At 46.4% G+C, this 26,598-nt stretch overlaps 1 protein-coding gene and 1 non-coding gene across 3 annotated transcripts in view; both read right to left on the bottom strand.

Annotated features, from left to right (window-relative positions):
• Window positions 1–25,457, bottom strand: part of PRRC2B (proline rich coiled-coil 2B) — a 35,792-nt gene extending 10,335 nt beyond the window's left edge. Inside the window, exons 1-24 of one of the 2 annotated variants that reach the window (XM_074161413.1) lie at window positions 25,289–25,457; window positions 24,121–24,298; window positions 23,796–23,898; window positions 22,814–22,886; window positions 21,132–21,275; window positions 20,230–20,471; window positions 19,697–19,818; window positions 19,093–19,235; window positions 18,398–18,488; window positions 17,795–17,990; window positions 17,093–17,408; window positions 15,024–15,214; window positions 12,411–12,618; window positions 11,435–11,654; window positions 8,718–10,781; window positions 7,538–7,737; window positions 6,548–6,693; window positions 5,167–5,308; window positions 4,627–4,709; window positions 3,727–3,918; window positions 3,393–3,587; window positions 2,873–2,959; window positions 1,985–2,089; window positions 1,171–1,363 (exon numbers count right to left, since the gene is read on the bottom strand). In XM_074161413.1, coding sequence (XP_074017514.1) covers window positions 1,171–1,363; window positions 1,985–2,089; window positions 2,873–2,959; window positions 3,393–3,587; window positions 3,727–3,918; window positions 4,627–4,709; window positions 5,167–5,308; window positions 6,548–6,693; window positions 7,538–7,737; window positions 8,718–10,781; window positions 11,435–11,654; window positions 12,411–12,618; window positions 15,024–15,214; window positions 17,093–17,408; window positions 17,795–17,990; window positions 18,398–18,488; window positions 19,093–19,235; window positions 19,697–19,818; window positions 20,230–20,471; window positions 21,132–21,275; window positions 22,814–22,886; window positions 23,796–23,898; window positions 24,121–24,298; window positions 25,289–25,403 — 5,749 coding nt within the window. In that variant the 5' untranslated portion in view covers window positions 25,404–25,457. The remainder of the gene's footprint in view (window positions 1–1,170; window positions 1,364–1,984; window positions 2,090–2,872; window positions 2,960–3,392; window positions 3,588–3,726; window positions 3,919–4,626; window positions 4,710–5,166; window positions 5,309–6,547; window positions 6,694–7,537; window positions 7,738–8,717; window positions 10,782–11,434; window positions 11,655–12,410; window positions 12,619–15,023; window positions 15,215–17,092; window positions 17,409–17,794; window positions 17,991–18,397; window positions 18,489–19,092; window positions 19,236–19,696; window positions 19,819–20,229; window positions 20,472–21,131; window positions 21,276–22,813; window positions 22,887–23,795; window positions 23,899–24,120; window positions 24,299–25,288) is intronic. The other variant, XM_074161414.1, reaches the window with a different exon arrangement.
• On the bottom strand, window positions 833–920 carry LOC141473818 (small nucleolar RNA SNORD62). The gene has a single exon (XR_012463608.1). It is a non-coding gene; the product is annotated as a small nucleolar RNA SNORD62 (small nucleolar RNA).
• Window positions 25,458–26,598: the final 1,141 nt, after the last annotated feature.

Raw genomic sequence — 26,598 nt, 5'->3', positions numbered from 1 at the left:
AAGCAAGTCAATGCAAACACAGTACCCACTCAGAAAAGCCTGTAAAGCTCCTGAAGTCCACATACCAAAGCCAGCAGCCCACTTAGAGTAGCGGGCTTATCGAGAATTAATCATACCCTTCTGTAAGAGGCTAAATGTAAACCCAGGTCTCCTACCTCCACAAAAAAGAGTCAGATACACTAACAGTTCAGGAATTGCTGAGCTGCACTCCAAACTGTTCCTAAATGCTAGAAATCTGAACTGCGATCACCTCATCTTTGCATCTAGGAGGGACAGGAAGAGCAAACATGGTGTTTGAGACCTTCACTAAAGAGATCCAAAAGCCATATTCACCCCAAAGGTGGCAACAATTCGGAAGTGCCATGCCACTCCTGTGGTTCTTTGCAGATCTGAGGGAACCACAGGATTTACAAGCAAAACTGTGGGGTGGAGGGGAAGTCACCTGACTTGGAACAATCTGTTTTCCAAGTGGAAGCTAGAAAGTCACTACAGTGGCCAACTTGCTATCACTTCTGCCCAGCATATTCCATGCCATCCTTGAGTCGAGGAATGAGACAGATAGTGCATGCAGGAAAGATCCTTTGGGACCCAGGAGTCAGAGAATCCAAGCACATTTCCTTTTTCCAGATGCTGTCCCTAATTGTACATACTACCTAACATGACCAAGCTTAAGCTTTCCCTCTAACTCAAGGATATCAACACCTTGACATCTCCTGGAGTTCTACAAACTATAAGCAAGTTTTTATTATGTACAAAGAGCAGAAGGTGCTCAGAACCCGTGATTTAAACAGCAAAATGAGCAGAGGAATGGTTGATATTGGGACTGTTGAAGTCTCTCAGCCATTGGTTTCTTCACTTCCCTTCTATTCTATTGAGCACACAGGGAAGGGTAAGCAGGATCTATTGAGACATCACAGAGACTTGCCACTACACAGGGAAAGTCATCCTTGTTCTAAGTTTATGCCAGTCACACTCAAGTAACATTCGTCAAAGCTGGGAAATGGTCCCTCTTTCTATCTTGCCTCGATTGTTAAGAATCTGTTAAATACCAGCCAGCCAGTTACTTTACGTGGAAGCTCTTCTCACCATGCTCTCGTCTACTAGAATCTGAGGATGCTTCCTAAATACCAATCAGACAATGCAAATACTGCTGCCGCAGTTTGCAGGTACCTGGAATAGATGCAGAAGGTGCTACGGACGCCACAGGCATAGGAGGCATAGAAACTCCACCAAAAGAGCTGTAGCTGACACCGTTGGAAGCTCCAACACTGGAAGGAGGCTGGATGCCTGAGCCTGCGCCTCCTGGGGAGTTCTGTTCTGGTAAACTAGGAGAGTTTTCCCAAGCTTTACGAGCAGACTCCATCTATGGAAATGAAGGACAATAACTACAGACAGTTCAAATGGGGAGGACAATACTGAAGCCTAGGGTTGCTCATCTATGACCTATTAGTTCAAATACAATCTAGTCTAGTCACAGTGGAAGGCTGGCAGGTCTTGGGTCAAAGGGTTTCACGCCAATTTCCAACGGGCAAGCATCCTTCACAAACACTCAATCGCCCTTGGTATTTGCTGAGCTTTTTGCATTTGGGGTGGTGGTGTATTTTGTTATGGTTTATTTTGCTTCTTCTTGTTGTTTGTATGTTTGAGTTCATTTGTTCTGGGTTCCTTTCTCTTCATTTTTTAATTTCCTTTAAACCATCAGGCACTTGGGATCCCTGACCAGCCACCTTACCCAGCTACTGAAATATTAGGAAAGCTCTGTTGCACTTGCTCTACAATTGGTTAAGGACTTCAGCATCCAGGACTGTTGAAACACATGCCCTTCCACCCATGCTAAACAGCATATATGCACAACTTTTACAGAAGTTAATTTAAGATTTAGCAGTACTTAGCAACCGTTTTGGGAAAGATCTCTCCATCCTCACTACTCTGGCCATGGAGACACGGCATCCACACCTGGACACACACACGCCAGCTCGCTTACCTTAAGCGTAAGGTCTGCAGTGGGGAAGGACATTGGGTTCAGACCAATGCACCGCTGGAGGTGATGATCTCTTCGTAGAATGGGAATGGATTGCGTTAACCCTGCCTGAGGGGAGATACATAAACGATAAATATATAAACTCTTTTGAGAATGTCATGAGCTACCAAGGCTGACAGAAGCTCAGCTGGAAGCTCTACTAACTACACCTCAAAGGATTTAATCCTCAGTGGTACTGCCTGAGTTAAGTACCACACTCAACTGTGATTCATTCTGCTGTTGGAATAAATGAAGCTTCGGTGATGTGCAATGACACCTTCTATGTTGAGTTACACCAGCTTCACTTAAGCATCAATTTGACCCAGTAACTTCAATTTGCAGAAGAGTTCCCCCTCCTGTCCCATATTTGGAACGTACCTATATTTCAGATAAAACCTATTTCTGGAAGAGCACTTCTGAAAAGAAACACCCTTTAAGGCAAAGCACCAAAATCAAACAGCCTACAAACTTGAAGACGTTTTAAAAGCAGCTTTGTGAGTTTCTCACATTGCTGTCCACAGCTGAGCTGCAAGCTGGGCTTTCAGCACGCTCACTCTTTCACATATAATAATGAAACACCCAGATGACTGGAATAAGCTAGGAAACCTCCAAAAGGACCTGGACTTGTTAAAGTTAGCTAGTGATGCTCATTCTATCAAGGTACCTTGAGGGTGCAGATTTCCATTATGGATTTTAGTCACACGTGCTGCCTAAGCATTAAGTGTGAAATCAACTGCAAAGAAATATGCTTGCTCTCTTTGGAAGCATCTGAGGTTTAATTAAGGAGCTTCTTCAATGAGTCAATGCCAAAAAAAAAAAAAAAAAGAAAAAAAGAAAAAAAGAAGTACTTACATTACTGGCCAAGGCATCCTGCAATTTGGTGACAGGGTTTGCTGCAGTGCCAGAGGCAGTACCAGGTGGCAAGCTGAAGTCAGAGTCCTGAAAAAACAAACCGCACAAAATTCAAATCCAGGTCCAAAACCCTTCTGCTTCTCCTGGTTAATGACTTTAGCCTGAATCATGACACTAGAAACTAAAGATTACCTTCCAGTAAGCCTTGCTGGAAGAGAACAAAAGAGACACTTCCTCAGCACTCAGCAGCAGGCAAACCCCAGACGCACACAAATGCTTAGATGGCCATAATTTCGTCCCTCACCTCTGTTACCACCCCAGCTGGTCCCTGGGACAATATTTCCAAGAGGATATTACATGTTTGCCAAGACGTCTTGAGTACCTGGTTTGTGTCAGTAACAAAATCTAAGGCAAATCTACAGCTGGAAGCTTCCTCTAAATAATCCTTCTGCCTCAAACCACCTTTCATATCTCAATAAGCTCAAATCACCAAGAAGATAAAATTAAATTCAATCCTCACTTTAGGATTTACTCCAAATTCAATGGGTGGCACAGGAAGTACAGAATCCACGTGAATTTCCACCCCGTTAACAGGGGGAATATTCCCTTCCAGCCGTTCCGTTCCCTCCGAACCCTTTCTGTTTTTCAGGGAGCGTTCGTTGCCGATTGGTCCAGGCTTGTGTTCCTTGTTCTGTCCTGAGCCTTGATCTGAATCCTTAACAGGAAAGCAGAGAGGCTGAGACACAAAGACTGAATAACCCAATCTCAAGCCTTAAAAATGCTATCAAGAACAACACAACCACTTCACAAGGTCTCTCACTATGTGCTCTGGCTTGGCTGCAAATCCAGATTACCTTTTTATCAGATTGCTTCTGCACTTGCTCCTTCTGGCAGTCAGGCTTTGGGTCCACCAGGCCAGCCCCATTCATCTCCTCTGGTTTGAGGGTGCCATATGGAGAACTGCGCTGAGAGGAGGTAGCGGAGGATTCCCGAGACTCCGCGCTCAAGTCAATGCCACTATCCCCCTGGCTGCCTTTAAAACCCTGCTATGCAAAGCACGAAATGTGTTAAAGCCCCGGACTCCGACCCAGCTCCACAAAGGAGGAGAAAAAAAAAAAAAAAAATCCCAGAGAACAGCAAGACCATTTCAAATCATATTCTTGGTTAACTGCAAAGGAGTTGGGCCTGACCTGCAGCATCCCTGGGCTGCTGCTTCAGCTCTACACAACCCTAAGACAGGTTAATCAATGCACCAACCGGACCATGGCTTTAGAATAAAGAAAAAGCGTCCCACACAGCAGCTAGGCTGAGATTGCCAACCTCATTTCACTTGTGACCCAAACCGGATTTGAACTCTGGTCTCCAGAGGTGAAGCGTTCAGGAACCTCCTTCACCCTCCCTGCATTAAAGCTACAGCTACACACTGCTCACAGGCAGGAGAATCACAAACATCACCTATGAGATTCCACCATCCTCAACCACACTCTGCATCCAGTTAGGAGCATAACCCTGGAATAGCTCTACCAGAAAGTTACTCCAGATTTATACCCACATGTAACACCAAGCAGTGCTTGGCTGACTAGGTCAAGATTTGAGCAGCCTCCAGCTAAAATCATAACTGCAAAGAGACAGTTTAGAATTGCACAAGCAGAGCTGAAAGTCGCTAAGCACAGATGGAGCAATGAGAAGCATAAGCCACCTACATTTATATTTTATACACTCAATACCTGAATGGCACATTGGGTGCCACTTACCTCCGTGGTGCTAGATTCAGTACCATTAAAGGTATTTACAGGCTTGCTCCAGGAATCACTGCCAGGAGACTGAACGGAAAGAGCTGGAAAAGAACAGAGGGAAGGGTTCATGTGCTTGAAATACAACTGTGAGCACACCTAGTACACTGTGCATGTTACACTATTAACTTTCCAATTCTAGACATGAGATAGGAAGGACTAGCTATTCGGTGCTAGAGGATGAGAAAACAGAAGACAAAATAAGAAAACAGCTGAAGTAGATCCAGCCCAACACGCTAGAAAATGCTATATAGTAGGATCTCAATGTTACACAAAGACTCAAGAAATAGATTAGGAAATTGACATGGTCAACAACAGGAAGATGGTTGAACATTACAGCTTTGAACAGATGTTACTCCAGATGTCTGCTAGTTCCCCTCCCACTTCCAGCATCAGAAAGAGAAGGTTGTCTCCTCTTAAGCATGGACACCCTGTCCTTCCTACACACAGGGGATTCCCTAGCTCTATGAAACACATCGGAACAAACATACCCAAACTCACCTGGGCTGTTGCTCTCCCAGATCTCTGTGCCCAGGCTGTTTCCAGACACTGTTACATCACTTTGCTCCAAACACAAGCTGTTCTGCTTCTTAGCAAACCGAGGAGGAATGCGAGACTGAAGGACACGGGCCTTAGCTGGTGCCTGGGAGAGAAAAGGCACAAGCTGTAAGACCTGTCATTGCACTGGGCTAACACAGCCCACTCCTGGCAAGTTCAAACCCTGGATTTCTAAATGCTGCAATGTGAGAAGCCCTTAATTCATGTAACAGAACCATACAAAGTAATTCTGACTCCCCCTCCTCCTTTTTTTTTTTTTTTTTTTTTTTATGGACCCTATGGCTACAGGGAGGTCCCCCAGTCAGGCTTCTTTTTTTTCTTCTGGGGAGTTGAGAGGATAGGATATAAAGCAAAGCAAAATCAATACCACAACAGACTTGCTCTGCCTAATTCCTCTCCTTTACTCCAACTACAACAAGATCAATTAATAATTTCGCAATACAGAGATGGCTCTTTCATAGAGCCAGGATCTGAACAGAAAGAGAAAAAAACACATCTGCAACTGCAAGACTTTTCCCACTGCACGTTCACACATTGTCTTCAGCTTAATTTTAAAGATGCCAAGCAACCAGGCTTTTATAACTTCGCTTGCAAGATTCTCTGAACCTATCACAAGCCCTCCTTGTCAGAAAGCATTTCCCAACAATGCTTTTCATTTGCATTTAGTCCTCCGGATTCCACCAAAATTCTTTGATGTCAAAATATTCTCTTATCCCCCTAGAATTTTGCAGTCTACCAGAACATGTAGACAAATGCACAACATTACTTAACATTACTTAGCTAAGCTATCCACACTGTAGTCTTACATCTTTTCTTGTAAATCAACTCCTTTATTTTATCATGAACATGAAATTGTCAGTGCTTCCTCCAGTTTGTTAACTGTTTCCTGGTCAGGTCATAAACACGACACCTCTGGCAAAGAAACTACCACACCCAGCTCCAGCAATAACACGCTGTTGACAGAGCAAGGGCACAGAGGTCCTCCACTGCTCACTGCTGCCCAATATCCCACTGACTACGGCCAGCAACTGGCGTAGCGAGCCAAGTTGCTTTGGATGAGGATCACTTTAGAAAACACTCTTGAACTCACAAGTAACAATTCTGCTAGAAAACAACAACAGTCGGAAATCCAACCATCCATCCTTTACAGACCAACAGCCCCTGACCATCAAAGCCAAAATACGTTTCCTGGACCTAATACAGGAGTTGTCCATGTACAACTGCATGTGGTTCTACTCATCCAAACATTTTTTGGCGCCCTGTTCCTCTGACTGCAGTCCGAACAGCTTATCACCTTCAGCTTTTTCTGCCTCCCACTCCTCACCTGAGCAGCCTGTTCCTTCTTCCTCCGCTCCTCTTCCAGCAACCGACGCTGCTTTTTAGTAAGAACCTCAATGAAGCCTTCACCTGCTATAGAACCTACTTCATTCTCTTCTGCCGTGTTCGACACACGATTGTCGATGATGGTACCTGAACAAAGTATACAAGGGGAAGAAATTGTGCATGTGTGAATGCATATAAATTTATAATTGCGCTAATTTAAAGAGTGCATTCCAAGTAGGATCCATGCTACAGGCAAACCAGTTCAGCCAGCAGCACTGCAGCTAAGCTTTGAAAACTAAGCCACAGTAGTCTGTTGACATCTACCAGTTGCTTTATCCTGCAGGGCTTTGCTCTCCTCTACATCAAGATGAGCAATGCTCCAGCTGGGAGAACTTGGGAACGTGAGCTGTGTGGAAACTCGGGTAACTTTCGCCTGTAGTATCAGTTGAAACAAACCTCACACCTTTCCAAATACTAGCAAGGACAAAGCCGAAGCCGGCACAGGTACTTCTGAAAACCCAGCCATCACCCCTGGATGTAAAACCTCAGTTCTATGAATCGCAAAAGCTGAGTTGTGTCCTAATGCCAATGGTTTCAGAGATACCCACTTCTTGCCTCCTTGCCATGAGCTCAGACTCAAATTCCCCATTCTGGATGTTCTTTCAACTTCCTTCGCACTACATAAATTTCAAGCCCAAAGCACCTTAACACCTTAGAAATATGGAAAAGCCTCATTTCTCTCTAAAACCAAACTTTCTACAGAAGAAACATTAGAGAGACTGTCAGATCTGACTGAAAGTTTGGGTTTAAAATTTAAAACCATTTTTATCTTCCCTGTTTTCCCTATTTAGATACAGCTAAGTTTCTTCTTTGTGTAAATAAAATGGAAAATAACCTAACCTGATAGTTAGTGTTACATTGGATTGAATCAGTCTGGCTTCAAGCTGCCACAATGCATTATCCCTTTTAAGAAACAAATTAAGCCACTCACTTCCATAACTCAGTTCAAACTGTGACAAGGCTTCTCCCTTCTCGCTTGCTCTTTGCGCCGTGGATTTGGGCTCCTTCTCTGTCTTTTTACCTGGCCCCTCAGCACTCTCCGAGTTGGCATGGGAAGCCCTATCCAAGCTGTAAATGGAATGGCTGCTCCCACCACTGGTGTTGCCAAGGCTCCCTCCTTCTTCTGGAGATCTACAAGGAAAGAAGGGAAAGGAATCAGATTTGTCACTAGAAGATGAGTAAAAGTAGCAAGAAGAAAACATATGGGCTATATTTTCTTTGCCAGGTTTCTAATCATATCTAATCCTTCCCCAGCCTTTGCTCAACTGAAGCAGACGTTAAATTCTGTGCTTTAAGCCCAATACAATGCAGCTGCACAAGACCATTTTCTCTCCTTTTCCTGTTAAAGGAAAAGGATAACAAGGAAGCTGTCAAACTGGCCCAGGCCCAAGGCCCACCTAACCCAGCGTCCTGTTGATCATCGGATTCTTCACAAGACACTTGCAAGGAAATACTTAATCCCCAGTGTCAGAGTTGTCTTAAAATACTCTCATCAGGAGGAACTCCTCTCACCGGGCCAGGAACACAGAGCACTGCTTGCCATCCATCGCTGGTCTCCACTAAGGTCTAAGAAAATGTTTTCTCAGGCAAAGCTAGGAGTGGCAATGTCACACGCTGTGCTCATGCCACAACCACACTACGGGGAATCCAGAATAGTGATGCTCAACCTGCACAGCTCACAGCAACTCATTCCAGGAAAACCCACCCCCTCACTTCTGTGCTCTGCAACACTCCACTGGGGACCCATGAGAGAAGAACACCACAACAAGTTTACAGTAAAGGACCAGGATTTCCTTCATTATCTTTCATGCCTCTAGTGAGAGGCAGTCAAGAGAGAGCTGTCTTGGTGCTAAACTGAAGTAGAGCAGCACATCATGCCCACAGTGTCTCAGCAACTTCCATAAACCTGAATTCCCAGCCCTGAAGCAAGGGCATCAATTGGTTGTAAAACAGACAATGATGAAACCCTTGGGTGCCATAAGGTTGGATAAGCAGTGCTGGAAGTCACCTGATAAAAAGAAACACAGCCAACAGCTCCTCCCCCACAGTCCAGCCCTACTCCAATCCTCCAGTATCAGATGAGATATCTGTACATCAGAATGCAACTTTACCTTTTGCTTTTAATCAGTGTCCCGTTCTGCTGGCTCTCGTATCTGGAACCTGCTCCTACACCAGTCCTGACGGACTGCTCCACAAACCCTGCTGGCTCGGCCTTGCGGCTTTGCCTGTCGACAATTGGCCTTTGGCTTGAGAAGCTCCTCTTTGCTAGCTCCCTCTTCTCTCCCAGGCTTCCACTCCCGAGGCCACCCTCTAGCTGGCCTTCGCTCTCTGAAACTCCATCTCGCCTCTCCCGCCGCTCGCTGAAGTCACTGCTTTCAGATGCTGTCTCCCATTCCTCATTGGCGTGGTCTGATGAGTTCTGGTAGGAGAGCTCAGGAGACCGTCTGCCTGAGATGGTGCTCTTCTCTGCGGTGGTCAGCTTGGGTCTTCCAGGCCACTGGCTGGGCAGCAGATTGGAGCCTCCCTCCTCAGGGTTCCACTGGCCAACAGATTCCCTCTCTTGCCTGAGGCGCCTGAATCTTGGTGGTTTGTCTTGGCGGGGGGGACGCCGTCTCCTGAATGGCCTGTTCTCTATGTTCTCCTGATCTGCTGAGTAATCTTCCTGGAAAAAGTGCCTCTTGTCATCCAGATGACTCTCATCAAAAACCCGGCTAGAGAAGGAATCCACATGTTTATAAGAATCCTGAATGTAGTCCCTATCAGACTGTTGCCTGCTCCCAAAAGTGTCCGATGCAGAGGTGTGGCTGTACTCCTGCCACCCTGCTCCCCCACTCCTGCTCTGCCACTGGGTGGGCTCTTTACCCATGAAACCCCTTCGCCCATAGCCAGAGTTGCTCAGTCTTGGTGGCAGTGATCTCCCAAAAGCTCTCGGGGCCCTCATCTTAGGATCCAGACTAGTGTGATCATCTGAATAGATTTTGTTGGACCTCCAAGACTCTTTGAAGTCTCCCTTTTTCAAATCACTGTCCTCCCTGTCCAGCACAGAGCCTTCATTGCTGTTCTCTGATCCCCTCTGCCGGCGACGCTTGGGGAGCTCCTCGTATTCTGACCCTTCACTGTGTGTCTCACTTGCAATCCGGCGTCTTGGTTTGCCTCTGGGGAAGTCCTCTGGCTGGTTGAACTCCCGAAGCCCTCGTCCTCGGCTGCTCCGCTGGTTGTTATAGACTCCCCGGCTGCCCACAACAGTGCCTCGGCCTCTGAAAGTGAACTCTCTGAAGCCTCTCCCTCGCCCACGCCCTTGACCTCTCCCACCAAAGGCTTGCTCCTCATCAATGAAGATCCAGTTATTTCTTTTTGTGGGAGGGAGATCACCAGACTCTCTGGATAGCTTGTTCTCCCAGGTTCTTTCTGGCTTCTCTTCCTCCTCCTCTTCTTCTTCCTCCTCTTGAGATTTCTCAGCCTCTCGGGCAAGACTGGCTTGGGAAGAACCTTTGTCATCCAGCACATAGCGTGTGGAGTTCAGTAAGGCTGCAGAATCATCTGACTCATTTTCTACTTTCTGAACAGCCGCCTTCTCCTTCAGAGGGCGCGAGGTGTCCTCACTCTCCAGTTTAACCTTCTCCATCTCCTTCTCCTTCTCTTCCACCTTGAGGGCTTTCAGCACTGGTTTTTTAATTGGGCCCGATCGCCGCGTCCTCCCCATCTGCTCCTGGTGCTGACCACTGGTGTTCCGGTTCTCAGGAGCCCACTCTGCTGTCTCTTCAGTGGGCTGTTTGGTATTAGCTCCTTCCTTCTTCCACGGGTCAGCACTGAATGACTGCTCATCCCTGGGCACTTCTTCAGCAACCTCTGCTGCAGTCTCTGCAGGTTTCTGATGGTGGCTGATATCCCAGCCATTATATTCAGGCTTCTTCTCCACTTGAATGAAATCAGGCTCTAGGGGCGAACACCTCAAGTTTGCATGGCGGTTGCCAGAAGGACAAGTTTCCTGCACGGTCTCCTGATGCTGAAACAAGAGATCTTGTCCTATCCTCTGAGAAGACAGGCAGCTGTCGAAGTCCGCTTGGGCCTTCTTGTCAAAAGCATTCAAGTATTCCTCCCCTCTCTCCTCAAAGAGATCTCGCTGGGTGCTCAGACTCTCTGGCCTTCCAGAAGAAGCAGAGTAACTGTCATTCCTGAGAAGGAAGGAAACAACAAACAAAAGAAAGTCAGCTAACACAGAGCACAGCACATCTCCAAGGGCCCAGGCTGGGCACAAGAGGAAGAAACAAATAAATAAATTGAGGTTTGTTCTAAATCGTGAGGCAATGAGCCTATAAATACATGAATGCTGGGCTTATCTGCTGTGGCCCCAGGCTGTACTGTCTGGTTTGTCAAATCAATGGATGATAAAGAAAGCAGTTCTTATGATGGGCAGCAAACTTAAGAAATAAAGGGAGATTCAGCCTCCAACATACGTGGAGATCTGAAAACAAGGAATTGGTTTCAGAAAGTCCCAAAGAATTAGGAAACAAACAGTAAGTATCAGAATTTTTGAGTCATTGTTTTCTGTACCTACCCATGTAGGTGACAAGTGCCTCTCTCCTACTGAACAGGCCCCAAGCTGGTCAGCCTTGACTGGCATCACATAGAAAAACTCTGAATAGCTCAGTCCATAAGCACCTCCACAACATAAACACTCAGTCCTGTAAGGGTGCTTCCAGACCAGTACTTGGCCTGTTCAGAGATATCTTTTGGGTCAACTCTACACCTGCTTTTCAGTAGATTACGACTTATGGCAGCACCCCCCATCACAGCATGAATGAGGACAGGGGAGTTCTGCACTCACCTGGCATGCAGCCCCTCCACGGTCATGTTGTCAGCCTGTTTTTGATGTGACAGGGAGTACCCTTTGCTCTGCAGAGACGTGTAGCTCTCCTGGCCCCACACCGGCACAGGGTCCAAGGGAGCAGTTTTCCTTTCCGCCTGCCCTGCCTGACCGTTCTGATCTTCAGACCGACAGCTGCTCCCACCAATGGAGTCCTGCTGAATCATGGGCTTCATAATTCCTGGTCACAACAGAATTTGTACCATTAACATGAGGATCTCACAGTCAAGAAGAGTTAGCACTGTACTGCTAGCTTGATCCCCCTTCCTTCCAGGGCAGCAGGCGATGGCAGCCATGGAAACCTTTCTGTTGGAGGGGAGCCTGTGCTTGGGAAATACACAGCTAGGAAATACACCTGGAGTGACACAGAAGGTGACGCAGCTTTCAGTGCCCAGCTTATACAGAACACTACACACCATCACTGGCTTGGGAGCAAGCAGGTGTGTGAAAACAAACCACAAAGTCAAGGGAATGAGTTATACTTCCCGATGTTTATATTCTCATCTCTGAAGATCAGAAACAAGGGAGGAAGGTGCTAGGAGCACACAACTCAGGAACTATAGGATTTCTCCATCCTATGTCTTAAAGGGGGTCTATTAAGATTTCACATGATTACAGTGACTCCCAAACTGATCCTTCTCCTCCAAGGGGCAAGATCTGCTTTTATACCCGCCAAGGCTCCAGAGCTGTTAGGGAAGATCTCCCACTACAGTGCAGGGCAGGGACAAGCAGGTGTCCTCCCTCCCAACCTCCTCTGCTCCCTCACCCCTTGCAATGCAGCCCTCATTGCAACTGACTGCTCATCCCTAGAGAAGGTCAATCACAGCCAGCCAAGACACAAAGTCTGGACAGAGGCAAGATGGATAAAGCACAGCAACTTTCCAGATATGGACCAACTGAACAACCACAGTAAAGGGAAACACTGAAAACACCTTACCTGAAGGATGAAGGGCTGAAGGGTAGAAATCCACAGGGGTGCGACTCTGGGCCATGCGAGGGTCCATATAAGAGGGCATCATCATCCAGCGAGGATCAAAGCCAAGCATCTGGGGGTGCGGCGGGTAGAACGTCCGTTGGGGATGGGAATGGGATGGGGGAGGATAGACTTGCTGCTGCTGCCAGTGCTGCATCTTGTACAGCTGCTCCTGCAGGGAAGAGGGATGGGGCATTTGACATGAATGGTCACGGTGCCAGGAATCACACTTGCCAACTGGCTAGCCGAAGGAGAACACATTCTATGTGTTAGAGGCCCAAAAACAGATCAGATGGGCGGGTAGAGCAGATAAGGGCAATTTGCTACCAACTGGGAATATGGCAGTTGTTATCTCTAAATACTCAGAACAGCCAGAATATGGTGCAGCCACCACACCACTACAGGCCACACTACATGGCCACGTGCAAGGGATCAGCTTCAAGAATGAAATTTGTATTTTCTCAACGCTTCTATGAGGTACAGGACAGCTTCCAGTCAAACGCAATTTCCTAATTGCATCCAAAAACTTTAGAAGATGTTGTTCTTTGGAGGAAATGCAATTATGTTATTTAGTGTGGATATATATTAGTTCTGCTCGTGTTAGCTGAACAATTAGACAGGAACATCCTAAACTCTATTAAGAGAACTATTAATATTTTAAGAGTACTTTCTGTGCATCTTCCATAGATGGGCAACACCTTCAGGTTGTTTCCCATCTCCCACGTGGCCAGGTCACCTTCCTTTAGTTGTAGACTGTCATGATGTTAATCTGATTTGACATTTAACTTTTGCTAAAGGTCCAAGAAGAACGTATATTTGAAGGGATCTTTGTGTATCCAAGAAAGCTTTCAAAAGGTAAACAGCTCCAATTAACATGAAATACATCTATTTACCTGTCAAAATTTCCACCACATTCTCTTACTAAGCTTACAACGGTGTCAGACACTGTAACTGTTTATAAAAAAAAGCCAACCCCCTACTGCAGAGCAAGAGACACCCTTAAATCTGAACCTGACACATCATCACGGCAAGACAGAAACTCAGATAAATGCAAATATTATATCAGAGTTATCTAGTGCTCCAGTACCTTGGAGAAAATATTTCATTAATGATACCAACATTATTTTTTATTTTTTCATGGAACCATTGCTACCAAAGCAGCAATACAAGTCACCCAAAATACAAACTGCCTCATACATACTAATGACACAGAGGATAAGGGAAAATAAAATGAAAATTTCATGTTCTTCCAGTAGCAATGACCTGCAGTATTATTAGCATGACAGCAAAAGACATCCAATTCTTTTTAGTTTAAGAGCATCCCTTTTAAAGAGTAACATTAGCAGCGTTTGCTGCTGTACATTTGAATCATGAAAATGTCAACTGCCCAGTAACAAGCACAGGGGAACATTCATAAAAGAGCAATTACTGAGCTTCCAAGCAAAAGCCAAATGTGAGCTCTTCACTAAGGTTTGCAGCAGCATTGATTATATCACATTTCAACTGGTTATTCTATGAAGAATGGCAATTAACTTTGCATTATCTCAAGCCTGAATAGTCTGTCCCTTGGTTTGACTTGGCTGCCCCTAAGGAGGCTCACTGCATCTGGAAGAAGAGCTGAACAGCGTGTACGGCACAGCACTGCAAAGCTGAGCAAGATGCAAGACATATAAAACAGCTCAGGCTGGTCTCTCCAAGCCCCAGAAGAGTTTTCCATGAAATAAAAATGAAACGGTGAAGACCGAATATATTTATGGTGCAAAGAAAGTAATGATGAAGAGCCTCACAGAAGAAAACTTGGGTAAGTAGAAGAATCTTCGAGAGCAGATGTAGACGACCACCTCTCTGGAAAGGCAGGAGGTGGAAGGAGAAGCATGTCACTTCACAGCCCTCATGTTCAGTCCAGAGACAGTCCAGCCACCCGCCAACCTAAGCACTGTTTGCCCCTGCCAAGCAAACGGCTGCCCATCCCTAACAGGGTAAGGACACAGCAAGTGGCAAGAGCAAAATGAAAAGGAAGCAGCTGGTCCCCCAAGGTTTTCCTTTCCCTTGGCCTGTATATTCAGCTCCCTGTCACTGCAGCAGCGCTGAAGAACAGCAGCTCTCATCTTGTGCCAGGGAATAAGAGCAGACATTCACCAGGTTCAGTGCCAGGCAAAGGTTATCAGAGACTTCACTGGATCAGGCCAACAGCAAGTACCAAGGTAGCCACAACTGCTCTCTTGATTTTGGACATGGGAAGGGGAACATCCCCAGCTTCTCTTGCATATACACATTTGCAAACCAGAGCTCTGCTACAAACTACATAGTCCTAAGATTTCACATTGTCAGGAGACACCCAGACAACCATGTAGGACAAGTCAACATTTCTGACAGCAGTGTCTATTTTTCTCCCAGGCAAGTGACAAATGTGGTCTGCCCGCGCCTCTCCCCAGCCACAGAAAGCCCTGACCACAACAGCCCAAGTATCACAGGGCACGCAAAATTCAGATAACCTATATAAGCCCTTTTTCCCCATCAGACAGGATACACGTGGGGTGTCCAAAGGAAGACGGGTGGGAGTGTCACACTGCTTACCTGCTGCTGTTGTTGCTGCTGCCTCTGGAATCGTGGGGGAAGAGACTTCTGGTATTTGTTGAATTCCTGTGCTGGGGAGGGAGCTTCTCTGAGCTCCTCCTCACTGCTGCTTTGGGCTGCTGCTGCTGGAGCAGGAGTCTCCTCTTCCAGATAGCCAACAGAGACATCCTGTGTGTTAAACTCAGGGGTTGCTGCAGAGAAGAAAATAAGCCTTGATGAGCCCTGCTCATAGAATCATAGAATGGTTAGAGTTGGAAGGGACCTTAAAGATCATCCAGTTCCAATCCCCCTGCCATGGGCAGGGACACCTCCACTAGAGCAGGTTGCTCAAAGCCCCATCCAGCCTGGCCTTAAACACTTCCAGGGATGGGGCATCCACAATTTCCCTGGGCAACCTGTTCCAGTGCTTCACTACCCTCACAGGAAAGAATTTCCTCCTAATATCTAATCTAAATCTCCCCTCTTCCAATTTAAAACCATTACCCCTTGTCCTGTCACTACATCTCCTGACAAAGAGTCCCTCTCCGGCTCTCCTGTAGGCTCCCTTCAGATATTGGAAGGCTGCTGTGAGGTCTCCCCGGAGCCTTCTCTTCTCCAGGCTGAACAACCCCAGCTCTTTCAGCCTGTCTTCACAGGGGAGGTGCTCCAGCCCTCTGATCGTCTTCGTGGCCCTCCGCTGGACCCGTTCCAACAGGTCCATGTCCTTCCTGTGTTGAGGACTCCAAAGCTGGACCCAGTATTCCAGGTGGGGTCTCATGAGCACAGAGTAGAGGGGTAGAATCACCTCCCGCGACCTGCTGGCCACACTTCTCTTGATGCAGCCCAGGATGCGGTTGGCTTTCTGGGCTGCCAGTGTGCACTGCCGGCTCATGTTGAGCTTCTCATCCACCAACACCCCCAAGTCCTTCTCCTCAGGGCTGCTCTCCAGCCATTCTCCGCCCAACCTGTATTTATGCCTGGGATTGCCACATCCCAGGTGCAGGACCCTGCACTTGGCCTGGTTGAACTTCATGCAACTTGCACAAGCCCATCTCTCAAGCCTGTCCAGGTCCCTCTGGATGGCATCCCTTCCCTCCAGCGTGTCGACTGCGTCACTGAGCTTGGTGTCGTTGGCAAACTTGCTGAGGGTGCACTCTATCCCACTGTCCATGTCTCCGACAAAGATGTTGAACAGCACTGGTCCCAGTACCGACCCCTGAGGAACTCCACTTGTCACTGGCTGCCAATTGGACATTGAACCATTGACCACAACCCTTTGAGTGCGGCCATTCAGCCAGTTCCTGATCCACTGAGTGGTCCATCCATCAAACCCATGTCTTTTCAATTTTGAGACCAGGATGTCATGCGGGACAGTGTCAAATGCTTTGCATAAGTCCAGGTAGATGACGTCTGTTGCTCTGCCCTTGTCCACCAAGCCTGTGGCAGTATTGTAAAAGGCCACCAAATTTGTCAAGCACAACAAACGGGCTTGTGTGTGCACCATCACACCACAACATACATGGGCATGGGCATGTCCTGACTGCGTTAGGTGGTTGAACTTTATTATAATTATATATAACACCTCACACAATCTGCCTGATTTGCCTTGACAGCTCTAGAGGGCTTTGTCCATCTTGTTTTAGTGATAAATTCCCAGATCCCCCTCTGCCATCGGGTTTGTGCTTAAGCACTGGGGAAAAAAAAGTCCATTTCCCCTGTTACTCCTTAAACCTTCCAGCACTTACTGATAACCAATTTTCTGACCTGTGGCCCATGAGCCTTTTCTCAATATCATCATCCAACAATATCAAGAGACTTGTTCCAACAAGGTCTCTGCTAGCACAGCTCACTGAGCACAGACACAGGCAACCAAAGAAGTTTGTCTTAGTAGGATTTTTTTCTTTTTTAAATGAACCCTCATCACCAATCCAAAATACTCTGCAGAATACGTGAAGCAGCTGATCTCTCAAGTGCAACTGAAGTACCCTCTGAACGCTCCCTCCCAGGAACTCCCACACACTTCAGGTAAGAGATAAGCACAACAGCAAAAATGCAGTTTTTACAAGGTGAGGCAGGCAATGTTTCTGTACCTCTACGGAAGGCATGACCATTCTCTTGCACAGCATTTTTCTCTGTGCTTGGGGGCCGCTGGTCTTCATTCTCTGTGTGTTTCTGGGTCTCGTTGCTTTTTTGAGCCAGTTTGCATTTCTGATCAAGTTGCTTCAGCTTTGCAGCACAGGCTGCCAGACGCTCCTCCCTGGCTCGCCTCTCCTCCTCCTCCCGCCGCTTCCTGGCTCTCTCAACAGCCTCCGAGATCTCAGAGTGCACAAACTTCTGTCTCAGTGGCACCTTTTCTTCTTTATCCTCGAGGGACTGCTGCCTGAGAATACTGCCCAGCGCGGGCTTCTGCCAAAGGAAAAACATTCCTCAATAAGCATGACCCAAACATCTCCTGTATTTTGAGCTTTGCATCCCACGCTGAGAAAATCCCCTCCTGACTACCTCCTACCTATCCTCATGCACACAAATTCCCCTTTTGGTGGGAAGTTATTGCTATCTGATTCAATAGCTCCATTTTCTCACTGTCTGACAATCCCACTGCTCTGGACCAGCTTCAATTTCTTTTCTCTAGTGGGAGCAGTATGCAGATGGATTTCTCTCTGTCTGGATATAAAAAAAGAATTGAGAAATTCATCAGCACCCCGTTTTCAATAAAATGTCAAACTGGCCTCTTAGGGACCACGATGCATGGCATCCAGCAGCACAAGCCCACTCACGTGAGTTCAGCCTACCTGGTATTCAGATGCAGAGCTCCAGCCATTCAGCTTCCTCGGCGGCTGCTGTGAATCCTGCACTTTCCGGACTGATCGGGACAAGCCAACTGAGTCACCCCAGGAATTCTTTCCTTCCTCCACGGTGTGTTTGACATCTGCACTGTCTGCAGAGCTCAGGGACAACTGCCGCTGCCTTCTGGGATCCCAGCTGTTCCTGTCATATAAACAGCTTTGCTATTACATTTGCTACTTGCCTCAAACGGCACTTGCAGCCTTATCAAGTGGCAAAGGCAACTCACTATAACAGAAAGATCACAAAAATCAAAAAGACACCAGAACAAGCAATGTGCTTTTCCTCCTAAGGTGCATAAGGATTAACACCACTATTGTGCAGCAGGATAAAGGTGAGACACAGGAAGGAGGAAAAAAGCCCAGCAACCTGGCACTCAGCTTCAAGACTCATGTACACCCCTGAGGCCCACTCAAGGAAAGGCCAGTGGAATAAACAAAGTCACAGTATGAATCAGGGGAATCAAACCTCAACATTTAGAGCAAGTTTTAACAAGATTGTGGTATTATTTACAATTATTGAAAGAGGTATGAAATACAGCCACTTCTTACCACTTCTGTCGTCCATCTTTAAGAGTTTCTTCCTCTTCCTCATCTTCGCTAAACTTTAGTTTCTCAGAGTAATCCACTTCATCATGAATGCCTACAAAGCCAGGATTGGAGAAGGGATATATGAGAGGAAAGAAACAGGTCCCTTGTCCTGATAAAGCTTATGCCCTCTCCAGCATTAAACCAGAGAACGCACAGGCTCAACAGAAACTCCTTAGAAAGCCAGATGTCCACCACAGGTACTGGAAATCACGTGTGTAGTGTGGACCCACATTGCTAACAGCTGGGCTGGTCCCAGAAAAGAAACAGCAACCAGTCTGGGAATGGAGGCTGCAAATGAGGAGAGAGCCACCAAGCTAGACTGTATGTAACTGGACACTGAACCCATGACTGAAGGGTAGGACTAACTCCCCTTCCCAACAGCCTGCTATCCTCCTGCTGTTTGGTGTTTTCAGGTTTTAGGAGTCTTCAGATCCGGTTCCTTGAGCATAGCGTGATGGAAGGATCAGAAGGATCCATTGTGTCATCATTTACACCAACAGCAATTTCACAACTAGACAGACCACTCTTTGCTGCTTCTCCTCCCTTTGGAACAGAGCCACCAGAATATTCTGGCTATTTCATGTTTCAGGGAGGACCAACTACTTTGTTTCACCTCCTAAATTATTACCTGAAGCTAGAGAATGGAAGCACTTTACCTGCCCATCCATCATCTGCATCAGTGTCTAGTTCATCCAGCCCCTTTAAGTTCTCTGCATTGATAATGGTTGGCCGAGGTGCTCTCTCTATTTGCTGCCGAACTGGACGTGTTGGGCGAGACAGGTTGAGCCTGTTCTCTTTTCTACAGGGAAATGCAAAGAAATGGTTAGAAACAGCAAAGAATGTAGAGCTGGGTTTGTAACAGCGAAATCAGTCCTTTTCTACCATGCACTTCTACACAAGGGCTCCACGTTTCTCTTCCTGTCCAGCAAAGCTTCTTTCCCTTGTCTACCTGGTACTCACTACCTAGGGCTTACAGATCAAAGCTGCCACCCTTCCAGTCCAGGATCACACATCACACCACAACTGCTTCTCACATCCACCTGCTCGTCAGACACACAGTGTTTACAGCCCTGCAACATTTCAGATGCTGCTGTACTTGGAACAAAGCACTGCTTCGTTGGGTAAAAATCAGGTTTCCTCTGTGGCTGCCTGCAACTTCAGCCATGCAACTAGATCCTTGGTCCAAACTCTTGCATAGTTTAAGCTTCATGTTGCACCCTGAACCTGCCTCTCAATTGGGACAAGTCATGGCAGCCTTACCCATCCTGGTCATTCATCTGGTATTGTCTGAAAGGTACCCGGGGCTCAAGCCGAAGCTGAGGAAGGGGGAAAGACCCTCGGTCCAGCGGTGCAGGGGTCTCAGATGGCTGTTGTGGACACATCTGGAACAAGGCAAAGCAGAATAGTCTGTTTTTTCTCCTTGTTATAGGAAGGCTTACCCAGATTAGGTTACAACGGTTACAACACTAGCATGGTAGCTGCATCCATGCAAGGAAAAAACAAACATTTCATGTCTGGCTGCCTAGCAGGCCATGTGCTAATGGTTACCCTCTCCAGCTCTGGAGGGAAAGCAGCAACTTTTCCTTGGGCTGAGCAAGGCTGTGCTACACTATTCTAGCATGAAAAGGTAAATGCACAACAGGAGAAGCTCAAAATAGATCAAGAGAAGGGTCCCTGAGCAAGCCCCGAGAACCAATTCAGAGTTCAGAAAACAGGATCTTTCAGCTGACTTCACCACACACACATTATAAGCAGCAAGGACATTACACAGCTGTGGGGAAAGGGCAGCTTACAAAAGCAGGTAGCATGTCATGGTATGTAGGTGGTTGGTAGACATTTCCCATGAACTGCGAAGCCCCTTTGCGGACAGGCTGAGCTGAGCGGAGAGACGGCTCCTTCGGATCGCTGGCGCTCGCTGAGGAGGGGGCTCCGTCTCCTGTGCTAGAGGTCTTGCTGCCCAGCTCAGCAGGGGAGGCGGTCAGAGATGTGGCAGAGGTTATGTTCCTCCCACCGCCCTCCCTCCAACTGGTGACATCTGGAAAGGAGGGAGTAATTATGTTACCATTTGTAAATGCAGACAGTCATTCTGCCAAAAAGTCTCAAAACTCAAATACTCCGGTCAAGCCCTAATTACACTGCCCATGTAGAAAAACATCAGAGACCACGGAAAAATTCCAAATGCATTTATTTTCCTAAGAGACTTGCAGCCTCAGCCACTACTAAGTAATTGCCGCACCAGTGGTGTCCTTATTTGTCAATAAGCCTAAATTCCAACCAACTCTCCTCCCCATCTCCACTCTCCTTACCCTGCAGAATTAAGGCCAATTAGTCTCACAAATGCTCAAAGAGAAGCCACATTACACCACCCGCTTATTTCACTCGTGACTCTCCCTTTGCCCAGGGGAAAGGGGCCTGCTTTGCAATATCACACAGCAATTTTTATGAAACAATGCAGAAGATGACAGTCCATACTTGGCTGTCTGGGCCACAGAACTCAGGCAGTGAACATCAGCACTACACGCAAATCTGTGATCATTTGCTAAGCAGCGTGACACATGTGAGCTCATAAAAAGATAAAAGGAAATGCAGGGATGGAATATCTGATATTACTGTGAAGTGGCATTCCACCGCCCAACACACAGTCTTATGGAGTTACGAGCTAGGATAAGGCAGGAGGACGCAATCCTTCACTTACTCTGGGGGCGGAGGCTTGGTCCTGGCCCATACGACGGATCTAAGGCGCCCTTTTCTTTGCCAACCTTGTCCTGCTCGCCAGCTGCTTTCAGCGTCGGAAATTCCTCGGGAGAGAAGGATAACAGTCGGCTTGAGGCCCTTGAACCTGTCAGACAAATAAGTGTGGGACTCAGAGAAGATCTTTCCACTCTTTCAATTCCCTTATGAGATCAGCCTGAGATCAGGAAGCAGGTTTCCTGAGAATCTGGGCCTCCAGGATATTTAAACCCAAATTACTATCGTACCAGCACCTCAGCTCACATCCAAAACACTCTCAGACACTTGCCACCAACACGACAACACATGTCCTCACCCAGAACTCCCACTCTCTTAACTTGGGATCTTCATTTAAATTCTCATGTTCAATGAAGTCAGAGTGAACTTTCTCAGCTTCCAATTATTTTTGTAAAGTACAAAATTCAGACTGAGGCAGAGATAAATTCTGCAAGATCGCTTATAGATGATACCCTGTTACCAAGTATTTGACATTTCTATTCAGACTCTTTCTGCTCAGATCTCTCTACTGGGAAAGTCTATTGTTGAGATTTCTGGCGATACACTCGGTGAAAGACGTCAGATAAGGACCAAGTGCTATAGGCTCTCCTCCCTGCTGCACCATTTTTAAGATGCAGATCACTGACCAGATCAGGGGAGGTTCATTTCTTGTCACTGGCAAATTGTCTTGCTGAGTCATCAGCCACCCTAGAATGACAGCTTTCTGTCCATTCTAAAGATCTGCCAGTGACTGGAAAACAAAATACGGCAATTCTCCTAAATCCGTTGGCAAGATAACACTGAATAAGAGGAAATTGTCAGCATTATTGCACTGCTAAACCTTAAAAAAATTGCTTTTTTTTGAGAAATGTTTCTTGGTTTTACTTGGCTAATGCTCTTTTTAAAAAGGGCATTTCAGAATTACCATGAACTACCAGCAGTAAGTACTGAAGACCTGACAGAAGAGTCTCATGCCTCATCTATCTTTAGCCTTCCTTGCCCCGAAGAGTCAAGAAGGATTGGCTTCTTTAAGTGATTTTCACTTTCTGGAACTTGCACATGCACAAGACCTTCCATCTGAAGATTGCCAGAGAAGACACTGCAACTGCTGCATGTAACATCTTCAAACATTTTGGACAGATAAGAACACAGAAGAAGGACATTTCTCAAATATACCACAAAATATCTGAGATGTGCTGGGAGTTCTGATTTCTACTGTGTTGTTCTACTGAACTAGAACAGCAGTGAGAGTATTAACAACATTAACAACACTACTCTGGGCTGATGGAAGATGCTTATGAGGGGGCAAATATTTCCCTTCTCCTTCAAAACCTTCACCTCCCAGAACTCCCTGTTTCTTCCCAAGTGCATGAAACAGTCTGGTTCAAGATGGTGACGGGACACATTCTGTTCAAGCTGCGTCTTGCACTGGCCAACCTGAACAGATGCAGTTGCATCATTCCAGCCAACACATTACACAGATTAAAAACAAGACTGATGTGGCCTCACTGCACTGTAACAAAGACAGCTCTGTCCTGTTCCACACCAGTCTAGACAGGGAGGGCAGGAAGAAATGGAGGCCACCCCATCTCATGCCTGTTTGGGAGAAAGAGGCACATTCCCAGCTCCATTTCTGTTGATCATACTCACCACCTTCTTGTCCTGCTGGCTTTCCATTCAGCTGTGCCCATGACTTTGGTCCACCTGGCACTGAATTTGTACTCTGAAAGCACAACAAAACACAAAAACAACCCCAATACCCAAAGATCAGTGAAGTCTCATGACTGTTTCTCATTTCCTGGCTGGCACCTGCTACGGTTCAGGCCTCTAGATCACCCAGATGTCACTGGATACCACAGGTCTCCCCAGCTTCTTACTGGGGCTAAAGTCAGCTGCTCCCTATTCCACTGTACTATGATGCTATAGCAAAAATCCTCTTCTCTGCCCTGTCCCTCATCTCTCCTTTGCTCATCTTCAGCAACTATTTCCTCAAACCATTCCTCTTCTTTTCCTCCCTCTAATCAAGCTTTCCCTTTGTTCTTTTGCATTTTCCCAAATGGTCCCTCTTAAACTTCTACCTTTATTCCATGCTACACCTCAGCTTGAAGGCTACCCTACTTTCTCATGCATTAACCACTCTTCTCCTCTTCAAAACGTAATTCCTGTCCTGATTCCCCTGAACCTCAAGGGCTGGGAATTTTTTTTAAACTGGGAGCATAAAATCTGCAGCACAGAGGGGCCAGGTCCCTGGACTCTCTGGGGAAGCTTTCTTACTTGCCAGGAGCAACACTTGAATTAGACCCCAAGTAAAATAGTTTAGAAGCGCTAACCAGCCATCCCACATTCCAGCCATTCTTCCTAGATTGAAGCTAGACTTTCTGCACACACCTGAAAGGTACAGAGGTAATGTGCACAGAATTATACTCTAACCGCAACACAGCATTCCTGGGGCACAGTAACTTGGAGTCAAGACAGTCAATTCTACAAAAATTGATTACACAGGAACTGTTCTGTAACTTGCAGTCTGCTGGTTCTTACTTGTGCAAGGCACTGCAGACAATTAAAGAAAGCCCTCAAGCTGTCTGGGGACAGGGGAAGCAGGATGGCAGTCACAAAGACCACCTGCACTTACCTCCTGACTGATTGACTGTGTCGGCTTCTGTAAATTGGAGACAGATTTCTGCAAACCCTGCTGCGGCAGCGACTCCTGCAGCTGTGCAGCCGTCGCACTGGAACTGAAAGGAGACAGCAGAGGTGAGATCAAAAGGGAAGGCAAGCAAAAAGACAAGACAAATAACTCCAGCAATATAGCAGTTGCTAAAAGATCAAGCTAACATTGGCTATAGACTAGCACGGAGAACAGAGAACTGATCGCTGTAAGGTCCAACACACAGCACAGCAGTGCACAACTGTTGCTGCTTGCCTGACAGAACTTAGAGAAGAGTAGCTCTACCTACCTCTTTTGGTCTGGCTGATCCTGCTTGTTTGCCCATCCTGTACCGTCCTTGGGTACTATAATGATGTTGGGGTCGTTTCCTTTGTTCTCAGACTTCAAGCTAGGCAAGTTTGCAGGAGGTGGCATGCGCCGGGCAGCAGCAACTTTCCCAAGACTCTGTAAGCCATGTCTAGGTATAACTAGTGAGAGAGGAACAAGAGCAGGTCATAGAGGGCTATATCCTGCTAGATAAGTAACCTTAATTAGCATACTATGGCTGGGTGCAGTCCCAAAAGAGCTGTATGACAAGCAGCACCACCGCTACTATGTCAACATACAGGTCATTTCCCACAGGACCACCGCAAAGCAACCGTCTGCTGTAGCAGCTGGCGAACAGGCAGTCTCCTACCACAGTCAGGAGGGACAGAAAAATAATTCTCCCTAACAGAAAATGCCCACAGAGTCTTTTAGCTACCTGTGCAGATGCTCCTCTTTCATTTCGCCGAGGAGAAGCAGCATTGCCATTTCACAGCTTGGGGAAATGGCCATCTAAGCCCACCTCTTAGCAGAGAGACTGGTAATCTAACCCAGGAGTCTTGAGGTCTAGATTTTCCAGCTCTACCCACCAGATCACATTTATTAAGATGGTATTTTATTTTCTTTGGTTTTTGACTCCCACACCAAATTCAGAGCTAGTCCAGGCAATGTTTCAATTTTTTTTGACCCCACCATCTACTTTTGGTCACATCTCCACTGCAAAACTAACTGAGGTTCTACCCCAGAGGCCTTCAGTCCTCGACTCTCACCTCACACAAGGTCTGACCAACTTAAGGCACTTCAGTCAGCTTAAATGCCCCATCTTGGTAGAGCCTAAGGCCCCAGCAAGGCTTTCACCCAAGTTTGAAACGTGACCACTTTTCAGCAAGGACACAGGCTAAACAAAAGGGCCAACAGTCCCCCAGCTGTTTTGCTTTAACTCCTCAATGTGTCTACAATAACAGCAGCACAAAGAACCACAGACATTTTCCTTGAAGTCCTAACAGAACACAGGCTTAGACACCAGCACAAACAGCTCCACATCCCAGCTGCTTCCCACTGGGCATCCTACCCGCAGCGCCAACAATCTGAATTATCTCTGCAACAACATTCTTAGAAGACCCCAAATGGAGCTTTCTGAAGGCGTTCCTTACCTGTAGTTCTGATAGCTTCTATTGACTTTCCTTTATACTTATCAAACAGGCTGAGAGTCGAGTACTTGCTTTTCCCATCCTTTCCCTTGGTTATTTGCCCCAAACGATCGGACATTGCGATGAAATGTCATCTAGTAAGGAAATTTCTCTGCGCCGCTCCCGATCTGCCTTTTAGTGAAAGAGAACCAGGGAAATGCCGTCAAATGGATTATTCTGCCACAGACAGGTTAAGAAGTAAAACATGCACAACTGCTAGAACTGCAGAAATTCAGTGAGCAGACACACTAAGTGACAAGATTTTAACCCCCTCCTCTTTAGTCGCAAGAAGCTTGTGGGATTTAAGATTCATAAACTAAATGAAAAGAACTGCAGGAATGCACTTGTCACAGCACCAATTTTTTTCTGCCACTCCAGTGCTGAAAGAGGTGAGCATGAGAGTACAAGAAAGGGTGGTCAACATAGTCCTTGCTTGAAAAGAGTAAGTCTAACACTAAGCAGCTACGCACAAGGATTCCTAAACATAGTGACATAAAAGCACTGTATCTTATTTCACACTGGAATTTACCATTGAGTTTCCCACTGAAGCACTGGTAGCCTTTGTAATGTTTAGGATTATCGTTCCACACTGGCCACAATTAATGACTCGTACCAGCAATTAATGCTTTGAAAGTATCACCTGAAGGCAGATATATTTCTTCAGATTCCCTCTTCCCATTTGCTGGCCACGAGAGAGAGTTAATGAGTCAAAAAACACTGCTCAAATGAAACAGGTTCAGACTCTTGAACCTGTGAGTTCAACAGTTCTACTACGAATCCTGAAAACGCTTTATAAAAAAAATTACATTTCTCTGTTGCTGGCACCTTCAACCCCTTTTTTAGCTATGAATACACTTTTTAGAATGGATGTGGCTTGTTAATTTTTCACTCTAATCTTTGCTGGCACAACATGCTGTGATTAACAGCCTTCATGCAGGCAGTCTCTTTACTTTCACTCTTTGCCCCTCAGCGCCTAGGACAAAGCTGAAACATGGGGAACACACTGTAAAGGTCAACTTTTATGTCAGAAAAGAAACTTTGCTTACTTTCAATGAATCTTTCATTTTTTCCAAGCATAATTCTGTTCCAAATTTTCTCAAATCTAGGAGTTTAATCTAACCTTTTCTTCACACGTAATTTAGTTTTCCAGATTTCTTGTTGTAAAGCCTCCACTTCAAGCCTAAACCTGCTGGCAGCTTTATTATACCATCTGCTAGGTCCCATCTTAGGGTTGCAACTCTGTGCTGGAGTAACAAAACACTACACACGTCGGA

The sequence above is a fragment of the Numenius arquata genome, chromosome 19 (assembly GCF_964106895.1).
Source record: "Numenius arquata chromosome 19, bNumArq3.hap1.1, whole genome shotgun sequence".
NCBI classification, from domain to species: Eukaryota; Metazoa; Chordata; class Aves; order Charadriiformes; family Scolopacidae; genus Numenius; species Numenius arquata.
The sequence above is the reverse complement of the archived record's forward strand: the minus strand, read 5'-3'. Positions and strand labels throughout refer to the sequence as shown.